Source organism: Platichthys flesus, chromosome 24 (genome assembly GCF_949316205.1).
Source record: "Platichthys flesus chromosome 24, fPlaFle2.1, whole genome shotgun sequence".
Lineage (NCBI taxonomy): Eukaryota > Metazoa > Chordata > Actinopteri > Pleuronectiformes > Pleuronectidae > Platichthys > Platichthys flesus.
In genome coordinates this window covers 2,895,696-2,916,309 of record NC_084968.1, presented here as the reverse complement: position 1 = coordinate 2,916,309, position 20,614 = coordinate 2,895,696, and the positions used below count along the sequence as shown (strand labels likewise).

The window sequence follows — 20,614 nt, the reverse complement described above, 5'->3', positions numbered from 1 at the left end:
ACATGATGAAGCTCTGCAGGTAGATTCATGAGAAAAGTGTTTCCCAAAATGGATTCAACCCTTCTCTCTTCCCTGTTTGAATTCTTTCTCGTCACACGTTGGCTCTATACTCTCTGTTTGTCTTACTACATCAGGTAGCAACCTTGACATATTAGAACATTAAGTCTGTATCAGCACCAGTCACCTCCTTCAGAATGATTCCACATTTCTCTGTTTTCTCAAGCGCATCATGGAAAATACTATTTTACCTGCAGTGTCTGTCTCTGTCTGTTCCACTCAGATGTGCAGACTCGTCCATGTCCACCTTTCTCTCCCCTTTTCTGTGTGTTGTAATACCGCTCTTTTTTTATATCCATCTATTCTAGTGGGTTATGATTTTCCAATGTCATGATATCTGCTGTATGGCCTCCTGCAAATGACATGTGTCTTTGGCAACTTGTTTAAGCATGGACATATTAAAATCAATTTTATTTTAACGATATCTGAGTTATGCTGTTTGAGGCTATCGATTTTCCAGGAGATACCTTTTCTGAATTTGGACTAATTCAAATGTTACCTTTAGACGAATGGTAATATCAACATTGACAGGGATTTTCTGTGTCCTGATGCCCCATTTATCTCCAAGTATATAGTATAGAGTAGTACATTTTACTTGGATTACAGGGCTAGATCGAGTGCAATAGATTCAACTTTACTCCGACCCTTCTCCCCTCTCCTAGTGCTCTGCAATCTCCCCTGTCATCTTTTCTTAACTCTTTTTCGAAGTAATTATTCCTCATTAATCTACAATAGCTCCCTACCAGTCTATTAATCTAAAGGTCTGAATAGCACAATGAGCTCTCCTATTAACTCTACATCATTATGCTTGCCCTATAAGGTGCTGGGGCTGCTGACTTTCTGCTGTAACCCCTATCCAAACCTCAAATTACCCTTATTAGTGGCATTAAATCTACCCATCGCCCCCTACCTTCCAACATCTTTCAGTTTGTTTTTCGCAAATAACACATAGATGCTTATACACAACTATCAAGTATTTGAGTAAATATACACAACCCCAATGTTCATGACTAAGGAAAAATTGTTACATTTTTGATCAGAGATAATGATAATTTCAGAATAACATTTTGGTTATTTTGGTTGATTCTTTACTAACAGAAGGAAACTTCATTTGTTTATAAATTGTGTTTTTGATTTGATATTTTACACATAGAACCACCAGGGTATTTTGTCAGTAATGTCCATCAGTTGACCAGAATTCTCCCCTCAGTCTCAAACACCAGATGGATGTAAAGAAGCCAACTTCATGGTAGTGAAGGTTATGATGAAAGAGGAGGACTGAGGCCCAGAGGTGTGAATAGATGGCATCCATGTGTTGAGATGTGATTCTGGGCAAAAGGCCCATTCCTACCTCGGCCGATTATTACACTCTTCCTAATGAAGGACTGTGAATATGTATTAGAAGGAAATCTTTGCAGATATCTGTGTCAAACAGAGATTCCCACTGGTTTAATGTAACATACAGCAAATAAGTGAAGGTACATGTTCGGCTGTCATGCTTTGACTGAGAAGGAAATTATTTGATTTATGTACTCAACAACTACAGTCTTCAGTATATTTTAGACAAACAATCACAGATTTATTTGTAAAGAGATTATTTAATGTCATTTTGTATTTTTTTGGGGGGGGGAGGGGTGCTTATGGATTATTTTGCTACTGGGAAGCTACTGGCTTCAATTCCGATCAGGGTAAAGCCGCACTGGTAAAGATTGTAGTATGAGGTTACATGTATGGGAATATAAACAATATTGCTCATTGTGGCAAATTAGAAAATTATTACCTACACTGTGGTTCCAGTCCGGTCTGCAGAGCTTTTTTTTAAGACATTATGAGGCACTAAATGTTTAAGACCCAGATATTTTTCTTGCTTGGTGGTTGTTGGAGACCAAACCAGAGCTAAAACCAGAGTAAATATCACATTACTTTCATCAAATCCAAATTAAGGCTGATATTGCTGCACTTGATGTATGTTATAGGAGATTAATAAACAAAATCAATGCAGCTTTAAAAACAAAATATCAAAAGAGAAAAGGATGTGAAATCAACAGACAGAAATATAATACTAATGAATCCCAATGATCTTAATGGTTTTTGCAATGACACCCATATGATCCAGCGTCTCAATGGACCTCTTTAAACCAAGCCTTGAAGGCCCTATCCACGAGTGGGTTTTTCACATAAGTTTTGAGCTTTGGCAGTTAACACAGCCATCAGTGCCAGATCTATGTGTGTCCGCCAAGTGATCCTGGTGAAACACCGCACCAGGTCCGGCAATGAAGATGAAAACACGTCCCGGCTCTGTGCAAAGGAAATAGCTCACCCCTGCTATGCCACTCCATTTTCTCCAGCTGTATCGGAGCACTCAGGGAAAGCTGATTGCTGAATGGCTTGGCAGGGCTTCTGCCGTGTTCGTGTCTCATTGTGTGTGTTTGTCAGTGGTTGATGTCCCACTGGGAAAAGGAGTAAATCCTCTCATTCTTATCAGCCAGACGTGCTAGCTTATCATTCTCTTTCGTCAAGACCTCTCCATCCTGGCTACCTCCTGTTGAATCCGCAACCTTGGACAAAATGCTGCAGCATTCACCTTCCTGTGAGCGTTTGATTGCTTTCCAAATGTTGCCTAGGAAAGCTGTCAAAAAATAATAACAAAATGCTTATCCCTTAGTTCAATTTAGTTTCTTAATCTGTCATTGTTAGTGTTTGTTGCCTTAATCCACATTGCTTGCACTATTTGCTTGAGGAGAATGTTACCTGGAGTACTGTTTCTTTTGTGTACTATGGACAGAAATTTGAGACATTAATTATCCATAAGTAGTCAAGGAACAGCTCAGCTTTGCCGAGCTGAATACTGCACCTTTTATCAAAATCTGTCAAACGATCACACTCACATTGCCCGCAGGATGAGACGGAGACTGACACTGAGTCGGACTGCAGAAACAGACCAAGTGGTTGACTATCAATCTTAAACAAACCTAGCACTCCATACCTGCTCTTAAAGCTGACAGATTTGGGGATTGGCCAGTATTTCATTGCTAGCCTGAGGCTGTTTTTGCATTGTTGTGGCAATGACAGGTTGTCCAGCCATTTCTGATTTGTCACTGAGCTCAGTCCACAGTCCACAAAGTGGTAATATGGTGAACAGAGAGCTGAAACAATGCCTTGAGGGCAGTTTGAGAGAAGGAGCAGGTTGTCCTTTCCCCGGCCTTTTACAGATTTAATCTCTTTCTGTCAGTGTGAAGGTTCTTCATGGAGCTGGTGTCATTTCAATTTGCAGGTTACATAACATTTTGAGGAAATAGAAGGGGGAAAAAAGTTGTAAAATCTAATGACCGTGAACACATTGTGTGTGCAGCAGGTGTTTTTGGAGGTGATATTTTCCAAATGATTGCCATCCCTCTGTTCCCTACTGATATTGTGCGATTCATGGGACCTTTGCAGAAATGAAATCAGCAGGAAATATCTCCCTGTTATATACATCTCCTGACTTAATGTCATTCTTTTTTTCTGCTGGCTTTCAGGTCTTCTGACTATGGCACCACCTACACCAAACTCAACCTGATGCCAGGGACGACCATTGTCGTGACCAGTTTCTACATCTGCCCGACCAACAAGAAAAAGGTAGGAGCACATATTGATGGTTGAAATGAAGTGCTGTCTGTGGGCTGACAATTTTTGTGGAAACTGAAGCTTTGCTCTCACCTGAAGTCTGAGCTGGATGTCTAAAACAATATTTACCCAGCCATGCATGGTAGGAATTACAAAATATCTATGTAGGTAAGGATTTGAGCATGTGATCCACTTGAACTAAATATATAAGATGTGTGCACATGAGAGAAGACTCCAGCAGGGAGACACATACTGTACCCAATCAATCCATCTAGGCTCAACTAGCTGAAGCCAGTGAGATAAAAGTACGTTTAAACTTTAGAGCTCCGAGATAAAATATTTGTTGTGTTGTTCTGTTGATTCCTGATTTGGTTACTCATTTGAAGATTTAATTCCCCGTCCTCTTGTGAAAATATCTTGTGAAAAAATCTGTGGAGACTGCTGAGTATCTCACTTGGATATTTGCATTCACAAATGCACCTCCTCCGTAGAAAGTAGGGGGTCTGATAGCAGCTTCAGGGGAACTTGCGTAGACAGATTTTTGTTGAAGTTGTCAAATTTCAAGAGGAAAATCCCAAAGTATCTTTTCATTTAAACCAGGATGAGTCATTACCAGGATAATAAAACCGAGACTCCAAAAAATTCCTCCAAAAGTTCCAATAAGGCAGTCTGTGGGGATCTTCTTTTAGATTCCGGCTGTCGGGTTAACACCAACATCTTTCAGACTTCATGACCCTGGATTTTAACATTAAATGTCTGTTTAAAGTTTCTCTTACCAAGCCAAAACTTTGGCCTTCATTTTCCTCCAGCTCAGAATTTCTCTAGAGCCACAGAAAACATTGTACAACAGTTTTGCACGCAGTATAGTCCTCCTCATTAGAAATAAACGTAACCTTCTGTTTGAAATAGGTGGAGTGCCCCTTCAAACACTTGGGATAATGGTTGTAGTTACGTTTAAACGCATCAAACATTATGTGCTGGATTATAACAGGATGCAAACTTCAGTGTTCTGTATGAGAGTTGTACATGCTTCTCACCCATTCACCCCCCTTACCTCCACATCCTCAGTTTCACCTGTGCTACATCAAAAATACACAACCTCCTGCATTGGCAATGAATGTTTTTGTTTGTAAACTGTGTGCTGCAGAATCATGCAAAATTAATGAACAAGCAGGACAACCAGGACCCAGACACACAGAATGAATGGGCTGAAAGTAACACAGTTTTCTGTTGAATGATCGCACTGTTGAATGATCGCACATAAAAGTCAAACCAACAACCATCAGACTTAATTTGAAAGATGCTAGAGACATTGTATAGATTCCACATCTAGTGATAGATGATGTATCATAGCAGAGTATCTGTGAATGCCTAAAACACCTCCTTCCTTTGGTAACGTTTCATTTTTGTGCTGTAACACATATTTTGCTGAGCTTAAATGTCATATTTGCCAATCTTGTGGTACTTTTATACAATTTGACGCTATTCCTCAGACAACACCCTGTGGCAACATGCACAGCTCCCACCCACTTTGCAGCTCTTCGATCTGCAGGCAGCCTCTGAGCTCCAGTGGATTTTAGAAAGCAGACAAGAGGTACAGTGGGTGACTTAAGCTGAGATTCGACTGGGCTGCCAACCGTGGCAGCCTGTCTAATTGGCAGGCATCATCGCCAGGGTCCAGGGTTCTTCCAATCGATGAAGAGATAGAGGGAGATAAGATGTAGTCACTTTTCTCAGTTTCTGCTCCAGTCCCCTCTCCAAATATCTGTGTGGGATCTGCCATCTCATCTTCTTCACTCTCTCTCACACACAGAGAGAGAGAGAATAGGAGAGGGCTAGACAGCATGAGAGCTTTTAATTGCTTGGGAATGGAAGTCATCTCAATTTCCCTTAGGGACAGAAAGAGGGAGAGAGAGCGAGGAGGGGTTGTGGGCTGTTGTGACAGGAAGATGTCCAGTAATCCGGGGATCAAACTGCTGCTTAAATATACCTCCAGGCCTTGCAGTACGGGTTTGATGGAAGCTCAGGTTCAGTGCCGTTTGCTGGAATTAGTGCATCTAGGCGCCTTTGTGCCATCGCTGTTGTGGCAAGAGAAGTTGTGCGTTCTGCTTGTGGAAGGCTGTGGGTGGTGTGAGTGTGGGTTTATGTAGATTTTGAGTGTGCACAGTGATCATCAACTACTTTGATGCATCTAAGGGCTGCTACACACTAGAGCAGTGGTTCTCAACCTGTTTTCAGTGACGTACCCCCTTCGAAGAAAACATTCTGCCGAGTACCCCCTAACCAGCGCAAAGCATTTTTGGTTGAAAGAAAGATGTAATGTGATTTATTAAGCCTTGTAACTAGACACATTCAAATTTAAAACTCCATCAATGTCCATAACATTGCTCATTTGTAGTGGTCTCTCTTGAACTATTTCAAAGTAAAAAGATATAAAATAACTAAAGACTTTTATTATTATCTCAATATAAATAAAGATTTGTGCACCTCAAAATAATTATCAACTTAAAGTGACCTCTTTTGGGATCATAATAAAGATATGTTCTCAAACTGAACTCATGAACTTAATTATAGCTAAACACTTCTTCCCAAAAAATAAATCTTAACTTAGTTTTAAATAAAAGATTAGCTCAAAACATATTTTTTTTAATATTTATCATCTTAAAATATCTTCTTTAAATATCGTAAAGAATACTGACAGGTAGCTTGTTTCCATTTGCTTCGGGGAGGCTTTTCGCATCGTGTCTTGAGATGACCTGAATTCAGAAAGTTTCCTCTTAAAAAACTCAGGTGGCTTAGCAACATGACTTTCATGTTTTGTCTGGAGATACCGCTGAAGATGTGGTGGCTTAATGCCACTGTTGGCTAATCTCTCCCCACAGAAAAAACAAAAAGTGTAAATAACCCAATCTATGTTATTGTTAATATTATTGAAGTGTCTTTCTGTTATTTTATTGTGAAATATTTGCTCGCTTTAAGGTCATACAATTTCATTTCCGCTTTTGTATTACATGCTTTTATTTTGAAAGGGTACCGGTAGAGACGCGGACTTCTTGTTATGAATCATTAACTTCACAACGGAAAACTTTTACGTTTTAGCTCCCCTCCGAAGAGGGACAAGCTCTCACGGTGTTGTTTAGGGAAGGCTCTCTGCTCTGGTTTTGCCTTCTTTGGTACTTGTCCCTCCGTGTTTCAGCAGCATTGCTGCTGCACTTCAACTCGACTCCATTGTTGAAGTTTTCAAGGCAGGTGATGACAGGTGGCGTGTGCCAGGTTGGGTCAAACCATCGGTATGGGGGAGACTCTGTTTTTTTAGGATAATTAAATTGAAAAGCCTACTGAATATAAAATTTAGTTCATGAACTTACACTTATATTTTATTGAATATTTGTTAAATAACAATTTTTTTGAATGGATGCTAATTTTAAATATATAAAAAAAAAATCTCAAGTACCCCCTGGAGTACCTTCAAGTACCCCCAGGGGTACGCGTACCCCCATTTGAGAATCACTGCACTAGAGGATTTTCAAAATCATGGCTCATTTTAAAAACTTGGGAGACCACAGATATAATGACAGATTAAACCGACTTTTCAATTGTATAATCTTCAGAACCCACACACTAGATGCTTTGGCAAGAACTACAGAGCAAACACTTGCTGTTTGCAGGAAACAATTTCACACTGGTGATACCAGAAACTTGAAAACTCACAGAAACGGTAGCAACATGATTATTTTGTAAACCCCCCCACACTTCAGTATTATTTATTGACATCCAGTCGGAGCAGTCATGTTTAAAAGCTTTGACTAAATATCAGTGTGTAGCCTGTGTTCACATCAATCTTTACAGCATCCAAATTATTTGTGACCACGTTTAAAAGGTGTCCCCTCACACTTACAAACACACATGTGAGTGTACTCTGATCAGTACTGCTAATCACATCAGACAAAAGCAGACAAGCAGGTCTGTAAGCTCTGTGAGGGGATTACACTCAGTGTGAAGGGATCATACGGAAAGGTGTGAGGGGCCTTAGGTAATCAATAGGACTTGAGGCAATTAGAGAGAGAGGTGAGCCTTCAGACAGAGACAATGTCACCCTCTCTTTTTTTCCCCCATCACTTCATTGAGAGCTCCATTATAGATCCGCTCAAGACCCTTTGGCAGAGAGTGCTCCCAAGGACCCTTGACACACTTCAACACCAGTAGAGTCGTAAATAAACTTTGAGGCTGGAGGCTCAGCGTGCTTTCTCTCAGCAATTTTCTTTAACAGTCGTCTCCAGAGGGTTGTCGACCATGCAAGTGTTTTCACAAGTCTGTTTTCTTGTAGAGAGCTCAGTGTGCAGTCTAAATGAAGATTCAAGTCTATGGTGAAAGCGATATTGGATCAAAATGCTTCCTTTCTAACGGTACAGTGTAAACCAGATATATCGTGATCAACCATTTATATTGATCAAAAAGCGTGTGACAGAATCCTTCATATATATATATATAGATATATATATATATATTTATATAGATATCTATATATATATATATGCTGTTTAAATAATAGTCATCAGGGACATCTATATATAGATATATATATATTTATATATATATCTACATATATATATATGCTGTTTAAATAATAGTCATCAGGGACAGAGTTCCTCAGAAAAAAGTGAGAGTGTGTGTTTGTTCAATGTGTGCCCATTTGCTAGTTGGCCTTATCTTCAAACAGCTATAACCTTTCTCTTAAGTTCTGGGTCCTATCACACAGAATTACACCATTCATTCATAGTAATCAACCACTTATAGTTAACAATAAGGCCCGGGACAAACATGATCACTATAGGCAGTTTAAAGTGAATTTATTTAGTAAATATTTGCCATCCATCATTGAGATATAGCCGAGGTTAGACTTCGTAAGACAAATGTTGTCCTGCTAGTTTGGCTACAGGTCCAGTTCCCTTTCATGAATATATCATGAACTGGACAAGTAGGGGTTGGTGGTGAAGCTTTCCTCACCTGTTGCTGAAATTGCAGTCATTAGTGTAGCAGTGGGGTAAAGCAGAGATTCACAACAATAAAGTGGTACATATAAACCTAGTTGGGTGGTAGTTTGAACCAGTGACAGACCGAACCTAGTGTTGGACTGAAAACAGAGTTAGCGCTCAAACATGACTCCGTTAGACACTGGGGCACTCTGTTCCTGGTGGTCTAACTGAAGCATGTGTGTACTGAATTGATCACTACTTAGACCATTGGTCGGCAACATCACCGAAGGGATGTGGGCCTCACTGGGTGTGGATGTTGTTTTCTCTGGTCCATTGCCAAACCATCCAATGATGACTCCCAGCTCAGCGTTGGTCCTTGTTTCCTTCCACATCCACTCCCTCCTCTCTGTCCCCGGTGCCTTGATGTCCTCTTGGCAAACCTGTGACCCAGACTCTTTGCTTTGCTCTAAGGAATTAACTACATAGTCAGGAACCACAAATCTTTGAACTGAAGTATTGTTTACCCTTTTTACCAAACACAGACCTTTGGTCCGATAAACAAGACAATCCTTGACTTTATGTTGCAGTGCAGCTGGAGGCCTGTAGCAAAGGATGAGTCGAAGGCAAATACAGTATATTTGTGTAGAATCATCTCCGGCATCCATTACAAGTAGGCTCAAGTGCATTTTAAAGTCAAAGACATTTCTTAGTCCATTAACGGCTTATCCTAATCTGATCCCCTATTTAGATACTAAGCCTCCTGGTATTAAAGCTTATTTTAATGACATACACTTTCTTAATGGCTATTTTTTACACCTCGCCTCCTTACATCACTGCAGCATGACTCATCTATGGCTTATAAAACTGCAGTAACATCACAGCCTCAGCAATTCTCAAAGCAGCAGGGCATCACCTGGAAGAGTACCGTCAAGCTCAGGGTGCAGCATTGGCCGAGACCATCCTCTGGGCGAGTGTCTTGAATTATGTCTTCAGCCACTAGTCAGCATGGCAACTCCTCAGGGAGTAGAGCTGATGGTCCCCTTCATTATATCACTGAAGAGAAGAATACATTTTTATTAACAAATTGCTGAGGTGTTTTTAACTCAGAGGTCTTGAGAGACTCATGCTTGAGAGTGAAACTCTCCGTAATTAGTTACATTCTGTTGATGGTATTTTTATGATGTGTTTGAGTATATAATTAAATGGAAGTCCTCACAGTTGAATATTCCAAGGTTATTCTGGAACATTAATATTCAAATTGGACACTTTTTATGATGTTACTTCATATAAATATCAGCAAAAAAAGCATGGAAATGTTATATCTTTTTGTTTATTGTAGCACTTCCATACTTTTATTGAGACATTAAGACAAGTCTGGAAGGATACAGAGCAGAGAGGACACAAGGAATAAGGGTTAGGGTTAGTTCAAATTCAAGTGGGTTTAGTTAAAATATGAAACATCCTGATAGTCAATTAGAAAAGGAAAGACAGCACTTAAAAGACCAACAATATTGCTGCAAGTGGAGAGATACATTAACCACAGGTGATATAATCTTTCTAGTGGATGGAGAGTTGAAGTTTCTCTTCAAGAGATGTGTTAAAAGTCGATATACAAACTTAAGGCCTCTTCCTTTGCCTTAAATTGTGTTGTAGGGCCTTAATGCAGCTGCTTTAAGTCGTTGACGTTTTGGGTAAAGTGTGTGTGTAAAAAAAACTCTCATGTACTCTCATTTTCCCAGAGGTTGTGGTTTTAAAGGCCTGATTAAGTCCATCATATTTTCAAAGTTTGTCTGTACCTGCAGCATTTCCCCATTTGTAAGTTGTATTCAAAATTCAGAAGTCGGACCTGAACCCTGTGAAAGAAAGTGTTTCTGGTGCAACCAGTTCATAAACATTACATAGCAACAGTATCTTAGACTGCTGTAAGAAAAAGTTTAAGTTTCTAAAAATGCCTTTAGTCACCCACTGAGATGGAGAGAAAGAAAGACAAACAAATTTGAAGCTCAAAACAACAAAGTGTGAAGAAAAAGACATGGAGATGAGTAAACACAGACACGACAGAAAAGGTTTAGAAAAGAAAGAACAATGGGGAAAGAACACTGGACCAACTCTACTGTCAGCACTTCAGTGATTGGCAGTTCAAAGAGCTTCACACTGAGATGCAAGATACTCAGATGTGGTCAAATTATAATATCCCTGTGATGATGAACAATTTTAGTAATTTCAACAAGAATCTCCTGTTCTTTGCTTTGATTGACAGTCAAATAGCTGTCTGCTTGTCTCTCTGTGATCTCTCTCTGACTGCCAACCATGTCCCCTGCTTTCCATAGTGAGAAAAGGAAACTATAATGGTAGCTGGATAATGTTCTCTGAGTCAAAGCTGCCCTCTTTGTCCAGTGTTATCGCCACAGTGGGCTTTGAAAGTAATAATGAGCAAAATGAAGGTAAAAGCAGTTCAACAGTAATAAAAGCCATTCTGCTAATGGAAATGATCCAAAGTAGATCGAAGTGAAGAAGAGGAGAAGGCAGGCTGTGTTGCATTCTCACCCTGTTTGTAAAGTTTGTATGGATGATAACACCTTGAAAAAATGCTTAGAAGAACTTTAATTGATACTATTCAGTTGAGATCAATTATATTTACACTGGATTAAAATAATAATCTAAATTGAATGCCAAAGTGCATACAGTTTGCTTAAAACAACTTTTTTCGGATTTATTACTTTTTTTTTATTTAACATTTCCCCATAGTCGGACTAATAAGGGAATATCTTATCCAAGCATTGGATGAGGCCTTGTATTGCAAAACTATTCAATCTCAATGCCAGAGAAAAATAACTACAGTCATATTGGATGATTCTGAAAAACGTAACATACTTTAATTTCCAAATTAAATTAAAAATTAAACTTGTTTCAGGAGCTGTGCATTGAAACAGCTTCATGGTGAAGATTGGGGAACACAAGTCGTGGCAAAAATAATACTTATGAAAGACTGAGTGTGGCTAGGCAGAAGGGTCAAGTTTAGGTCAGTGGAAAGACCCAACTTCGGTCAAAAGGGCATTGGATGTAAAATGGTGTGAACTTGTCCAATACATGGCTTAATTCCTATCGATTACTCTACATCTCAAATGGCTTGCTTTCATCCAACTCCAGCAGAAATGATTATATTTGAAACTTCGCACCCCTGTCAATGCTGACAATCAGGACCAGTCTATTTTTTGGGTGTTGAATTTTGCTGTAGCTGAATCCTGTCCATAAAAGCTAGTGGAAGATTTGATGCAACAAGATACGAGGCCTTAAAACTAGATTGAAATGGTCTTAATTATTTTAGGCACTTTACTGCTAAAGATCCCTGTGAAAATGTTTCTCTTCTGCCAGACAGATTGTTAGTTGTGGTATGCGCAACACAGTTGGTTGATGCATTATACTAATGCCTTTCTAGCCATGTCTGCTCGTGAGTTTATGAGCATTGGGAAATGCAAGTTTAACAAGTGGCTTGAGAGTGGCGAGCACTCATGGTGGTTAAAGTCAGTGTCTGGAAGTTCTTATGAAGCAAATCACTCTGCATGTTGAAAGTCTTTTCAACTTGAGAGTATGGGGATCAAGGCAGTGGAGTCTAAAAAACCTAAATGTTTTTACTCTTAACAAGTATATCGTCAGGTTTAGCTTATTTTTCTCAATTTAATTTCAGGTGGCTTTAAACTTTCTGAAGAACTCTTCAATTGAACTTGTTAATAGTAGTAGACCCCCTGATTTACCTGCTCAATGGAAAACACTGATCAACGTCATTGTTGGGCAATTGATGCAGGATGAGTGGTCACCGCTGTTCCTCTTCCATTGTGAAGTCCTATGTCATCGACCCTACTCTCCCCATTTCAAGCTCACTTCAGAGCTGCTGATACTTTTGATGTGGCAGCCATGACATGTACACTCAGTCTCCTTTCTGTCTGATTAACTGGGAATACTTAGTTTCAAGGGGTTTCACCAATTAATCCTCCTTTTTGAGAAATTGACTGTATATGCACACACTTGCGGATTGAAAATAAGTGTGTGTATAAGTGTCACTTACAAGTAGAGTTAAGCTGGGGAATCCGCAAAAACTGTACAATTTCAAAAATATAAGCTATGCAAAATGACCTTTCAACACAGCTTGTCCCAGGGAATATATGTTCCCGGGCTGAAAGCTACGCCAGATAAACCACAGCCAAATGAGAACTTGATAGTTTCCTCTTCCTCCCTCTTTCTTCCATCCATGCAGCCATGACATCTGTACTGCAGAGAAGCTGTCTTTCCTTTATCCTCTTCTCAGGCACTGATATGGGAACCTGTGCATAGGCTGATAAGGAGAGGGGATCGCATTGTGCAACCGTGAACTGAGGACATTTGGAAGCGAGGTTCGACCACAGAAGCTCGTGCCAACACTTGCTGGAGGGAACTTGCGGTTCCACTACAGAGCTTCAGTCCACCCACACACTCATATGGCAACAGCATTGCACTTCTGAGTTGCTAAGTTTTATTGAGGCTTCAGGAAAGCAGGTGCTAGTTCATGACTCTCAGTCACAGAGTCAGGAGGCGACTGACACAACAAAATTTAGTTCAGTTTTAGATTTTACTCAAAAAGTATACACATGAAGTAGCAACTGCCAGAGTACTTGCAGTTTTTCAAAGAGATTTTATTTTCCAAGGGCTAGAGTTGGTTGATATTGACTCAGCACAAGACAAACGTGATCCATGTGATGCAGCAGGCACCAGGTCATGGTGGAATAAAATTTTGTTTGTTATGACACTTTTGATTCTGCACTCTCTCTGTCTCCTTTGCAGCTTATCAGGTCTCTCTATAGCAGCAGTCTGAGTGTATCAGAAAAGTACAGACAGAAGGCAGACAATGGTTTAGACCTAGTCTGTTATTTCGAGGTATTAGCAGGAAACCCATCATAACAGACAAGTCAAGTAGCGACGACATTTGATTACCATCTTATTTCTGGAATATGTTTAACAGACTGTATTTGTGGTTGAAACGGAATGCAGGGTGTTGCAGAGCACAATATGTAAACTACATCATAGATATCAAGTTAAAAAAGTAGATTTTTCTTTTAGTTTATGTGCAGTAGCATATGTGGTATTTGCTGATAGTATAACTTCTCCTTTCCTACAGCATAAATAAAGAAAAATGTGCTTGGGGTGATTTAGACGTGGTGTTAACTTTGTTTGTCCAGCAAGAACCATAAACTCTTCTCTGGACCAGAGCCTGGATTACTTTAGTAGTCCCTGGGCAGTTCAACAGAAGCAATAAAACACAGAGCAAAATCCGTCAAGAGCCAACACACAACCTGTTCATGTTCAACAGCTCGTTGATATCTTTAGCTGCTTTCAGACATGCACCGAAGTCTGGATAATCCCCGGAAATGATCCAGAGAGGCTGGTTGTGACAATGCAAATGGCTGAATCAGTTGCTGTGGACATTCTCCGGAGTTTCTCTCAACAGCCCCCTAGTGAAAACTCTGGATAGTGTCCCAATTAACCCATGTGTCCGAATGAGCACATGTATCAACACAGCAGGAGGTTATCCTGAGGATTCACAGCCAGTGGACGTGTTGATGCATTGAACGCGTTTGATTGGAGAATCTCCTCATGTGTTCTTCATATGTGAAAGACAAACTCCATTGTTGGGATATTCTCTTGAGTTCATGTCTGAAAGTGGCTTTTGTCTGCTGGTGTGGAAGTGAGATCCAGAGGTGAATGACAAGAGACATGAACATAGAGATGAAAGTTATGAGCTCTAAGCTGAAACAATATACTAAACCATGCGAATGCTCCATAGAGGGAAGGGGATCTGTAGAATTGGGGCATAGTTCTGTGGGTTTTCTGACTGAGACAATACACAGCCATTTGACCCATTGCCAGTATGAAAACATTAATTAGTCGTGCATTGTTATCACTGACACTATGGTTCTGAGCAAATTACACTTAGCCTGGCAGTGTCCCTATTGTGTGTGCCGTGTTTGATGGGTATTTGGAGGTCAGAGGGTACATATTTGCACAATGATGGGAAGGAAAGGAGGTCGATGGCTCATTTATGCCCCATGCCCTCTAAGCTGGTTAATCCGTCTCTATATTGACAGGACATATATTTACCAGTGATCCATGTTCTTTACTTTTGCGTAGCCTTCTCCTATTGTCCAATTGTATAGCATCCACAAGGCTACTGCAAGTCCCTGCAGGGCATGATAAATCATATTGCCAAAGACAATTCATATTATAGCATAACATTAGCCTTGATCATTTTTGACCTAGCATTGATCACAGCTATTGACCCGTATGCTCCGTCCAGCTGGGCTCTTGTGTTTTTCCTCCTGTGCCGTGACGCACCCCACTGGGATCAGCCCTGCTGCTCTCAGCCCTTCACTTGCCAGGCCTAAATGGATTGACCTGACCTGGATCCACCATTTCAGATCAATAGGCAGCGAGCCAGAGCCACTGACTCACACTGCTATCTGCTGGCTCACTCTGGTGGGAGACGGGGCTCTGAACTATCCGTCATGCAGCTTTTTGCAGGGATGTAAATCCTGGGCTTGTCTCTGAGTTTTAAAGCCCAAGGAGTTTACTTGGTTAATATTTCAGTGCGGCTGAAGTAGTGTAAAATCAGAGAAGGAAGAAGAAAACAGCAGGAGGAGAGACTGAAATCTGTGTTTTGGGGCTGTGTCACACAATGCAAGAGATTTGTGAATTAATTTGTCATTAAGGATAATTTGATTCGGCATTTGTATGGAGTGCAGAGGCAGCCACTGCCAAAGAGAAGACGTATCGGTTTTGACATAGCACTTTTACTGGCCTAGTTGTTTTGAATGTGGTGTCCAAAAATAGATATTACTGTCGCTCTTCCCTTTGTAATGTCCCTTCTTGATTAAAGCGAGCCAAGTTTAGCTCCACGGAATTCAATATTTGACGTCTCACAGTAGCTCTAAGTTTAGAAGTCTTTAACACAGGCAGAACACACCAGCCAATGTCTGCATTTTAATATTGAGCCAATATAACCTAAGGTCCTTTTTATAGCTCTAGTAACAGTATTAGCTTGGCGAGATGCAGTGCTGTATACAAAGCATAAAATGCATGCAACGCAGCATCACTCATATCCTGCCCAGCATCCCTTCATTTTCTATCACTTCTTAAAGCTTTCTTTTCTTTTCCTTGTTCATCATGTTCCAACATTTCTTCCTGCATATTTTAGCCTGTTTCCTCGGCAGGTGCTTTTCCAGCGTCCCCGTTCAGGAATTCAGGGACCCCGAGGTTTTGAAGAGGAATCAATGCCTAAATTTAGATCCTTTGTCATCGTTATTGGCCTCAAAAAATAAAAACCCTCCAGGTACCTTCAGTGCCAAATGTTGCTCACTTGTCACAACACAATCCCTGCAGCTACATGGAACTTTTGTATAGGTGTACTTTCAATGAACAAACACATTATCATATAACAGGCTCAAATATTAGGAGCGTGGAGAAGTTTTCAGTTCTTCTTCTCGTTCATAACATGCTCTCAAACGTCCCTGTCTCACAAGAGAAAATTACTCAAGAACATCTCTTGACTCTGTGTGGTTGCTTGGATGTAAATTCCCTCCCTCACAAAAGGACGCTGATAATTTGATCACTGGCGTGTTTCATGGACACACTAATTCCCGGAGGTTACACAGGACCAAGTGGAGCTTGAGGTACTGATATAAAAGCTGCCAAAATCGGAGCTAATGTTTAGTTGCCGTCGGTTGAGATTTTACATCATTCATGGTTCAGTTCAAATTCAACTCGGTGGAACATGAACCCCACTACCCCATCCGCTATTCTTTATAATCACATTGACTCATCTTATTTATCTCCTATCCTTGCACTTAGTTTCACTGTGTAATATTTCATCACAGCAGAGTTCACAGAGCTCTAGTGGACCACTCAATATGAAGCTTGCGCTGTCCTTTCGATCTATTGTGATGTCAACAGTAATATTTTATGCTGTAATCTGCTTTATCACTAATCTAATAAGGTGATTTGAAATGATGGGACCAAACTAATGTCATATTCAACCGAGTAATCACAAGGTATATGCCGATCATTTTAGTGTACTATCTGGTCATAGTTTTTTGAGTTCCCAGAATTATGTGGTATTTCTATTTTCCTCTCTTGCCATCTCTTTGTTCCTCTCGCCTCACCCTCTCACCTTTAGTTTTGTTGTACCTAAATTTCAACTGTTATTTCCTTGACTTCCTCATTTATTTTTTATTTAGTGCCAACTGTCCTTTTTCTATCTCTTGCTTTCTCATCATTTCTTTCTTACCGGCAGCCATTGCATCGCCTCTATATGTAGTGACGTCTGTCCTGCACAAACATCATAAATATTAACACCACAATAGATGCTATTTATATTGCAAATTCCTTCCTCCTCCCTCTTTCTTCTCCTTTTTCCCCCCACTCTGCTCTTTTTCATCCTCCGCCTCATTTTGCTCTGTTCCTCAGGAACTGTCACACAAGTAGGAACCACATCAGCCAATAGCTGATTTTTTTTATATAGAGTCTATATAACATAGGCCATTTTAAAGCTAGATCAACAGTACTAGCTCCATTCATTTCTTTTTGATCCCTCTTACCCTTTTACTGTAAATCATCCATCCATCCATAATCAATGGCTAGTTTGTCTTTTTTCCATTTCTGCTACCTTCCTTTGTCTTACTTTTCTATTTATCTTTTCACCTCCATCCCCAATCAAATATTCTCATGTCTCTTTCTTTTTGTTTGTACAGCTCTCTTGTCTTTTCCTTCCCTTCCATCTTTTTTCTAAAATTTTTTCCAGCTTATTATTGCCTGTTTCCTTTGCCAGTTCTTTCCCTGGGTCCCGAGAACCTGTTCAGGAATTCAGGGACCCCAGGCTTTGAGGAGGAATCAATGCCTAAATTTAGCTCCTTCGTCATCCTTCTTGGCGCCAAACAAACCTCCCTGCTCCAGGTACCTTCAGGTACTCAGGAGCTCAGAGACTTCTGTGCCAAATGTTGCTCACTTGTCAAACACAATCCCTGCAGCTACATGGAACTGTATTGTATTTACTTCAGTACATTTCCAAAGCACAAACGCATAAGCAAACTAAAATGGAGCATTGTGGAGTTTTCAGTTATCCTTGCCCAGCTCTGCATATCTCCTTCGCAGGCGTTCATTACCATCCCTGTCTCACATCTGAAAATGACTTTCAACAACCTGCACATCCTGCAAACGTCTTCTATGCACAAACTGATGTCAAGACAACTGAGTACAAAATAACTCAACAACACATGGACAGATAGTCACAAAACTTGGTGGGAGTATTACTTTGGATGGTATCTCCTGATAATACAATTTTGAGCTGATATACAGAAATATTTACTTGGTACCAAAATGGAGATGAAGCAAAAGACAAATAAAAAACACACAGCCAGGAGAGATAGAGAGACCAGCCGAGTGGACCGGGCTGAGGTAAAGTCACTGAAGTAAATGCAGCCATCAAGTTGGTTGAACATGAACCCCAATTCTTCTTCTCTTTTGCATTACAGTAATCAGAGTAATAATATTAGCTATATTAGCTTTTTTTCATCCTGATGGCTTCATTTTTTTTCTGATGCTGAGTTCTTAGTTGTTTATACATATTATAAAGAATATACATACATACTCCATGTCTCACTCTTTGTGTTTTTACAGCTCTCTTTTGGCTATTCCTTTGCCATATTTTAGCCTTTTTTCTCAGCAGCTTTTTTCCCAGGCTTCTGAGAAGGAATCTAAACTTTAATTTAGTTCCCTCGTCATCGTTCTTGGCCTCTAAAAACAAAACCCTGCACCAGGTACCAGACTTCGGTGTAGTCTTTGTGTGTGACTGAGATGTGTAGAATGTGTCCAATAAGAAATCTGATTAATTACATAGCGAGGTCATCAAGTGTGTGTGTGTTGGTTGTTGATAACAGCACAGCTCACACTCACAGCCCACTCTGAAGAGTATTCTCTGCTCTTCAGTTCTAACTCCACTTCACAGGGAACATGTAGAATAAATCCAGGAACTTCAAAGGCAAATGTAAGTGTTGAGGTGAGGTACAGAAATACAGCTAATGTTAATCCCTTGTCTCAAGACAGACACATTACTCCTTAACTACATTAGTCACATTTCTGATGACATTTATATATTTCCGAGCGAGACTGACACATTTTTATCATGTTCTAGTAGTCGAGCAGCCGTACTGTCTTTACATGTGTTTTAACCATCCTGCCCGCTTAAAAGGACTCTTCTTGCCTCCAGATGTAATGCTTGTCCTTGGATCCACGAGGTGTCAGGCTTTGCAGGTTTGTGAAGCTTCGATGAGACATTGATCATGCAACTTCAAGTGCAAACAGGCTTTTCTGCAATGTAAGGAAACATGTGTTACATCAGACTCACTCGCGATGATGCAATACAAATTGCAAAAAAAAACAACACACAAGCTGCCTCTGTAGGATTTGGTTTTCCCCTGAATCTCCCGGAAACCTGGCAAACCTTGCACTGCAAATTTAGATAAGTTAGTACAAAAGCCTGATAGGAAAACTACCCAGTGGTTGAAAAATTTGGCTTTGCATTGTGGAAGATATATGTTTTCATAATCTTGCTTCAGGCTGTTTATTTCATTCGTTGAAACTATTTCAAGAAAAAGAAAAGCGTTCATGAATTTATATGGAAACAGCTGCAAATTATCTCTTTAACAAGGAGACGCAGTCGTAGAATATATCTTTCTCTCACACATAACTACTCTGTACTGAGGCTGACATATTAACAATTAGACAGTAACTAACAATACTAGCAATTAATAACATAATTTAAGAAGACTTTAAGAATTGTCCTTCCATGTGCTGGAACAATGATGTGTGGCTTGGCTCAGAGCTATCGATATCACAGTAAACAAAGAATGACTTATATGTGCGCTGAATTGAAAATTGTGCTCGGATGTTTTTAGTTAGGGGTTCTATGTAAAATTGTCATCGTCACATCACTCTGACTCTGTTTCCATCTTCCTCTCACTGTGTGTGCACAGACTGTGTCACCCACACTCAAGCCAATGCCATCATTCACACGCTCCATTCTCTGCACAGCTTTCTGCCACCTCCCAGCTTCTCCTTCTCAGTTGTTCACTTTATCTTTCTCAAATTCCATGGAAAGGGTGAAAAAGAAAAAGAGAGAGCCAGAGGGGGAGAGCGAAGTGATGAAAGCCAAAATCTAAAACTGGAAAATGTATCATTTTCTTCAGAACTCCTCTTCTTTTGACTGCAAAAAACACTGAATATAAATTGATAAATTTGCCAGACTGTACTTGCTATGACACTCAAGAGAATAAGATATGGCTCCCCGGTGGAGAAACAGAGCAAGCCGAGCAGATCTGTCTCATTCACACTGTTGGACAGTGATCAATGTCTCCCTCAGACATTTTAGTCATACTGAACTTAGATTTAATTTTTGTTTTTCTTTCACACTGATGTTAACCAACCCCACAGACGTCATTTGTCTACTCTGGTCAATTACTTTTCAAACTTGGGCAGGTTCTTGGCTTTGCTTTGGCTTCTTCTTCTTCTTCTACATTTTGTAGTCAATATTTTCCCACATAGATCGACATCACGTCTCCTGTGCTAGTCCAGAGATCTGACCCTGAGAAGCAGTTTCCACAAAGATGTCCAAAAACGATATAGCTATACATAAAAAACTGCAATATTGTTCGAGCTTCTAGATTCAATTGTCTTTTGTCCTTTTTAATGTTTTTCTGAATTTTTATTCTAGCTAATAGGCGACCAGCTCAAGATGGTTGTAGCTGAGGAGAGCCAGCAAGTAGAACCCTTGTCATGTCCCTGAGATATAGGATCGGGGTTCCCAACAATTTAAATCCTCTAACCATACAGGAGAGACATCCAACTACATATCTAACTAGCTCTTGCAGTTTCAGCTTATAGCAACGTATAGA

General features: G+C 40.1%; 1 protein-coding gene across 3 annotated transcripts in view; it reads left to right on the top strand.

Moving 5' to 3' along the window:
• The window catches only part of sorcs2 (sortilin-related VPS10 domain containing receptor 2), a 270,183-nt gene that overhangs the window by 118,086 nt on the left and 131,483 nt on the right, over window positions 1-20,614 (top strand). For all 3 annotated transcript variants that reach the window (XM_062384316.1, XM_062384315.1, XM_062384314.1), the window contains exon 3: window positions 3,576-3,675. In XM_062384316.1, the coding sequence (XP_062240300.1) occupies window positions 3,576-3,675 (100 nt within the window). The remainder of the gene's footprint in view (window positions 1-3,575; window positions 3,676-20,614) is intronic.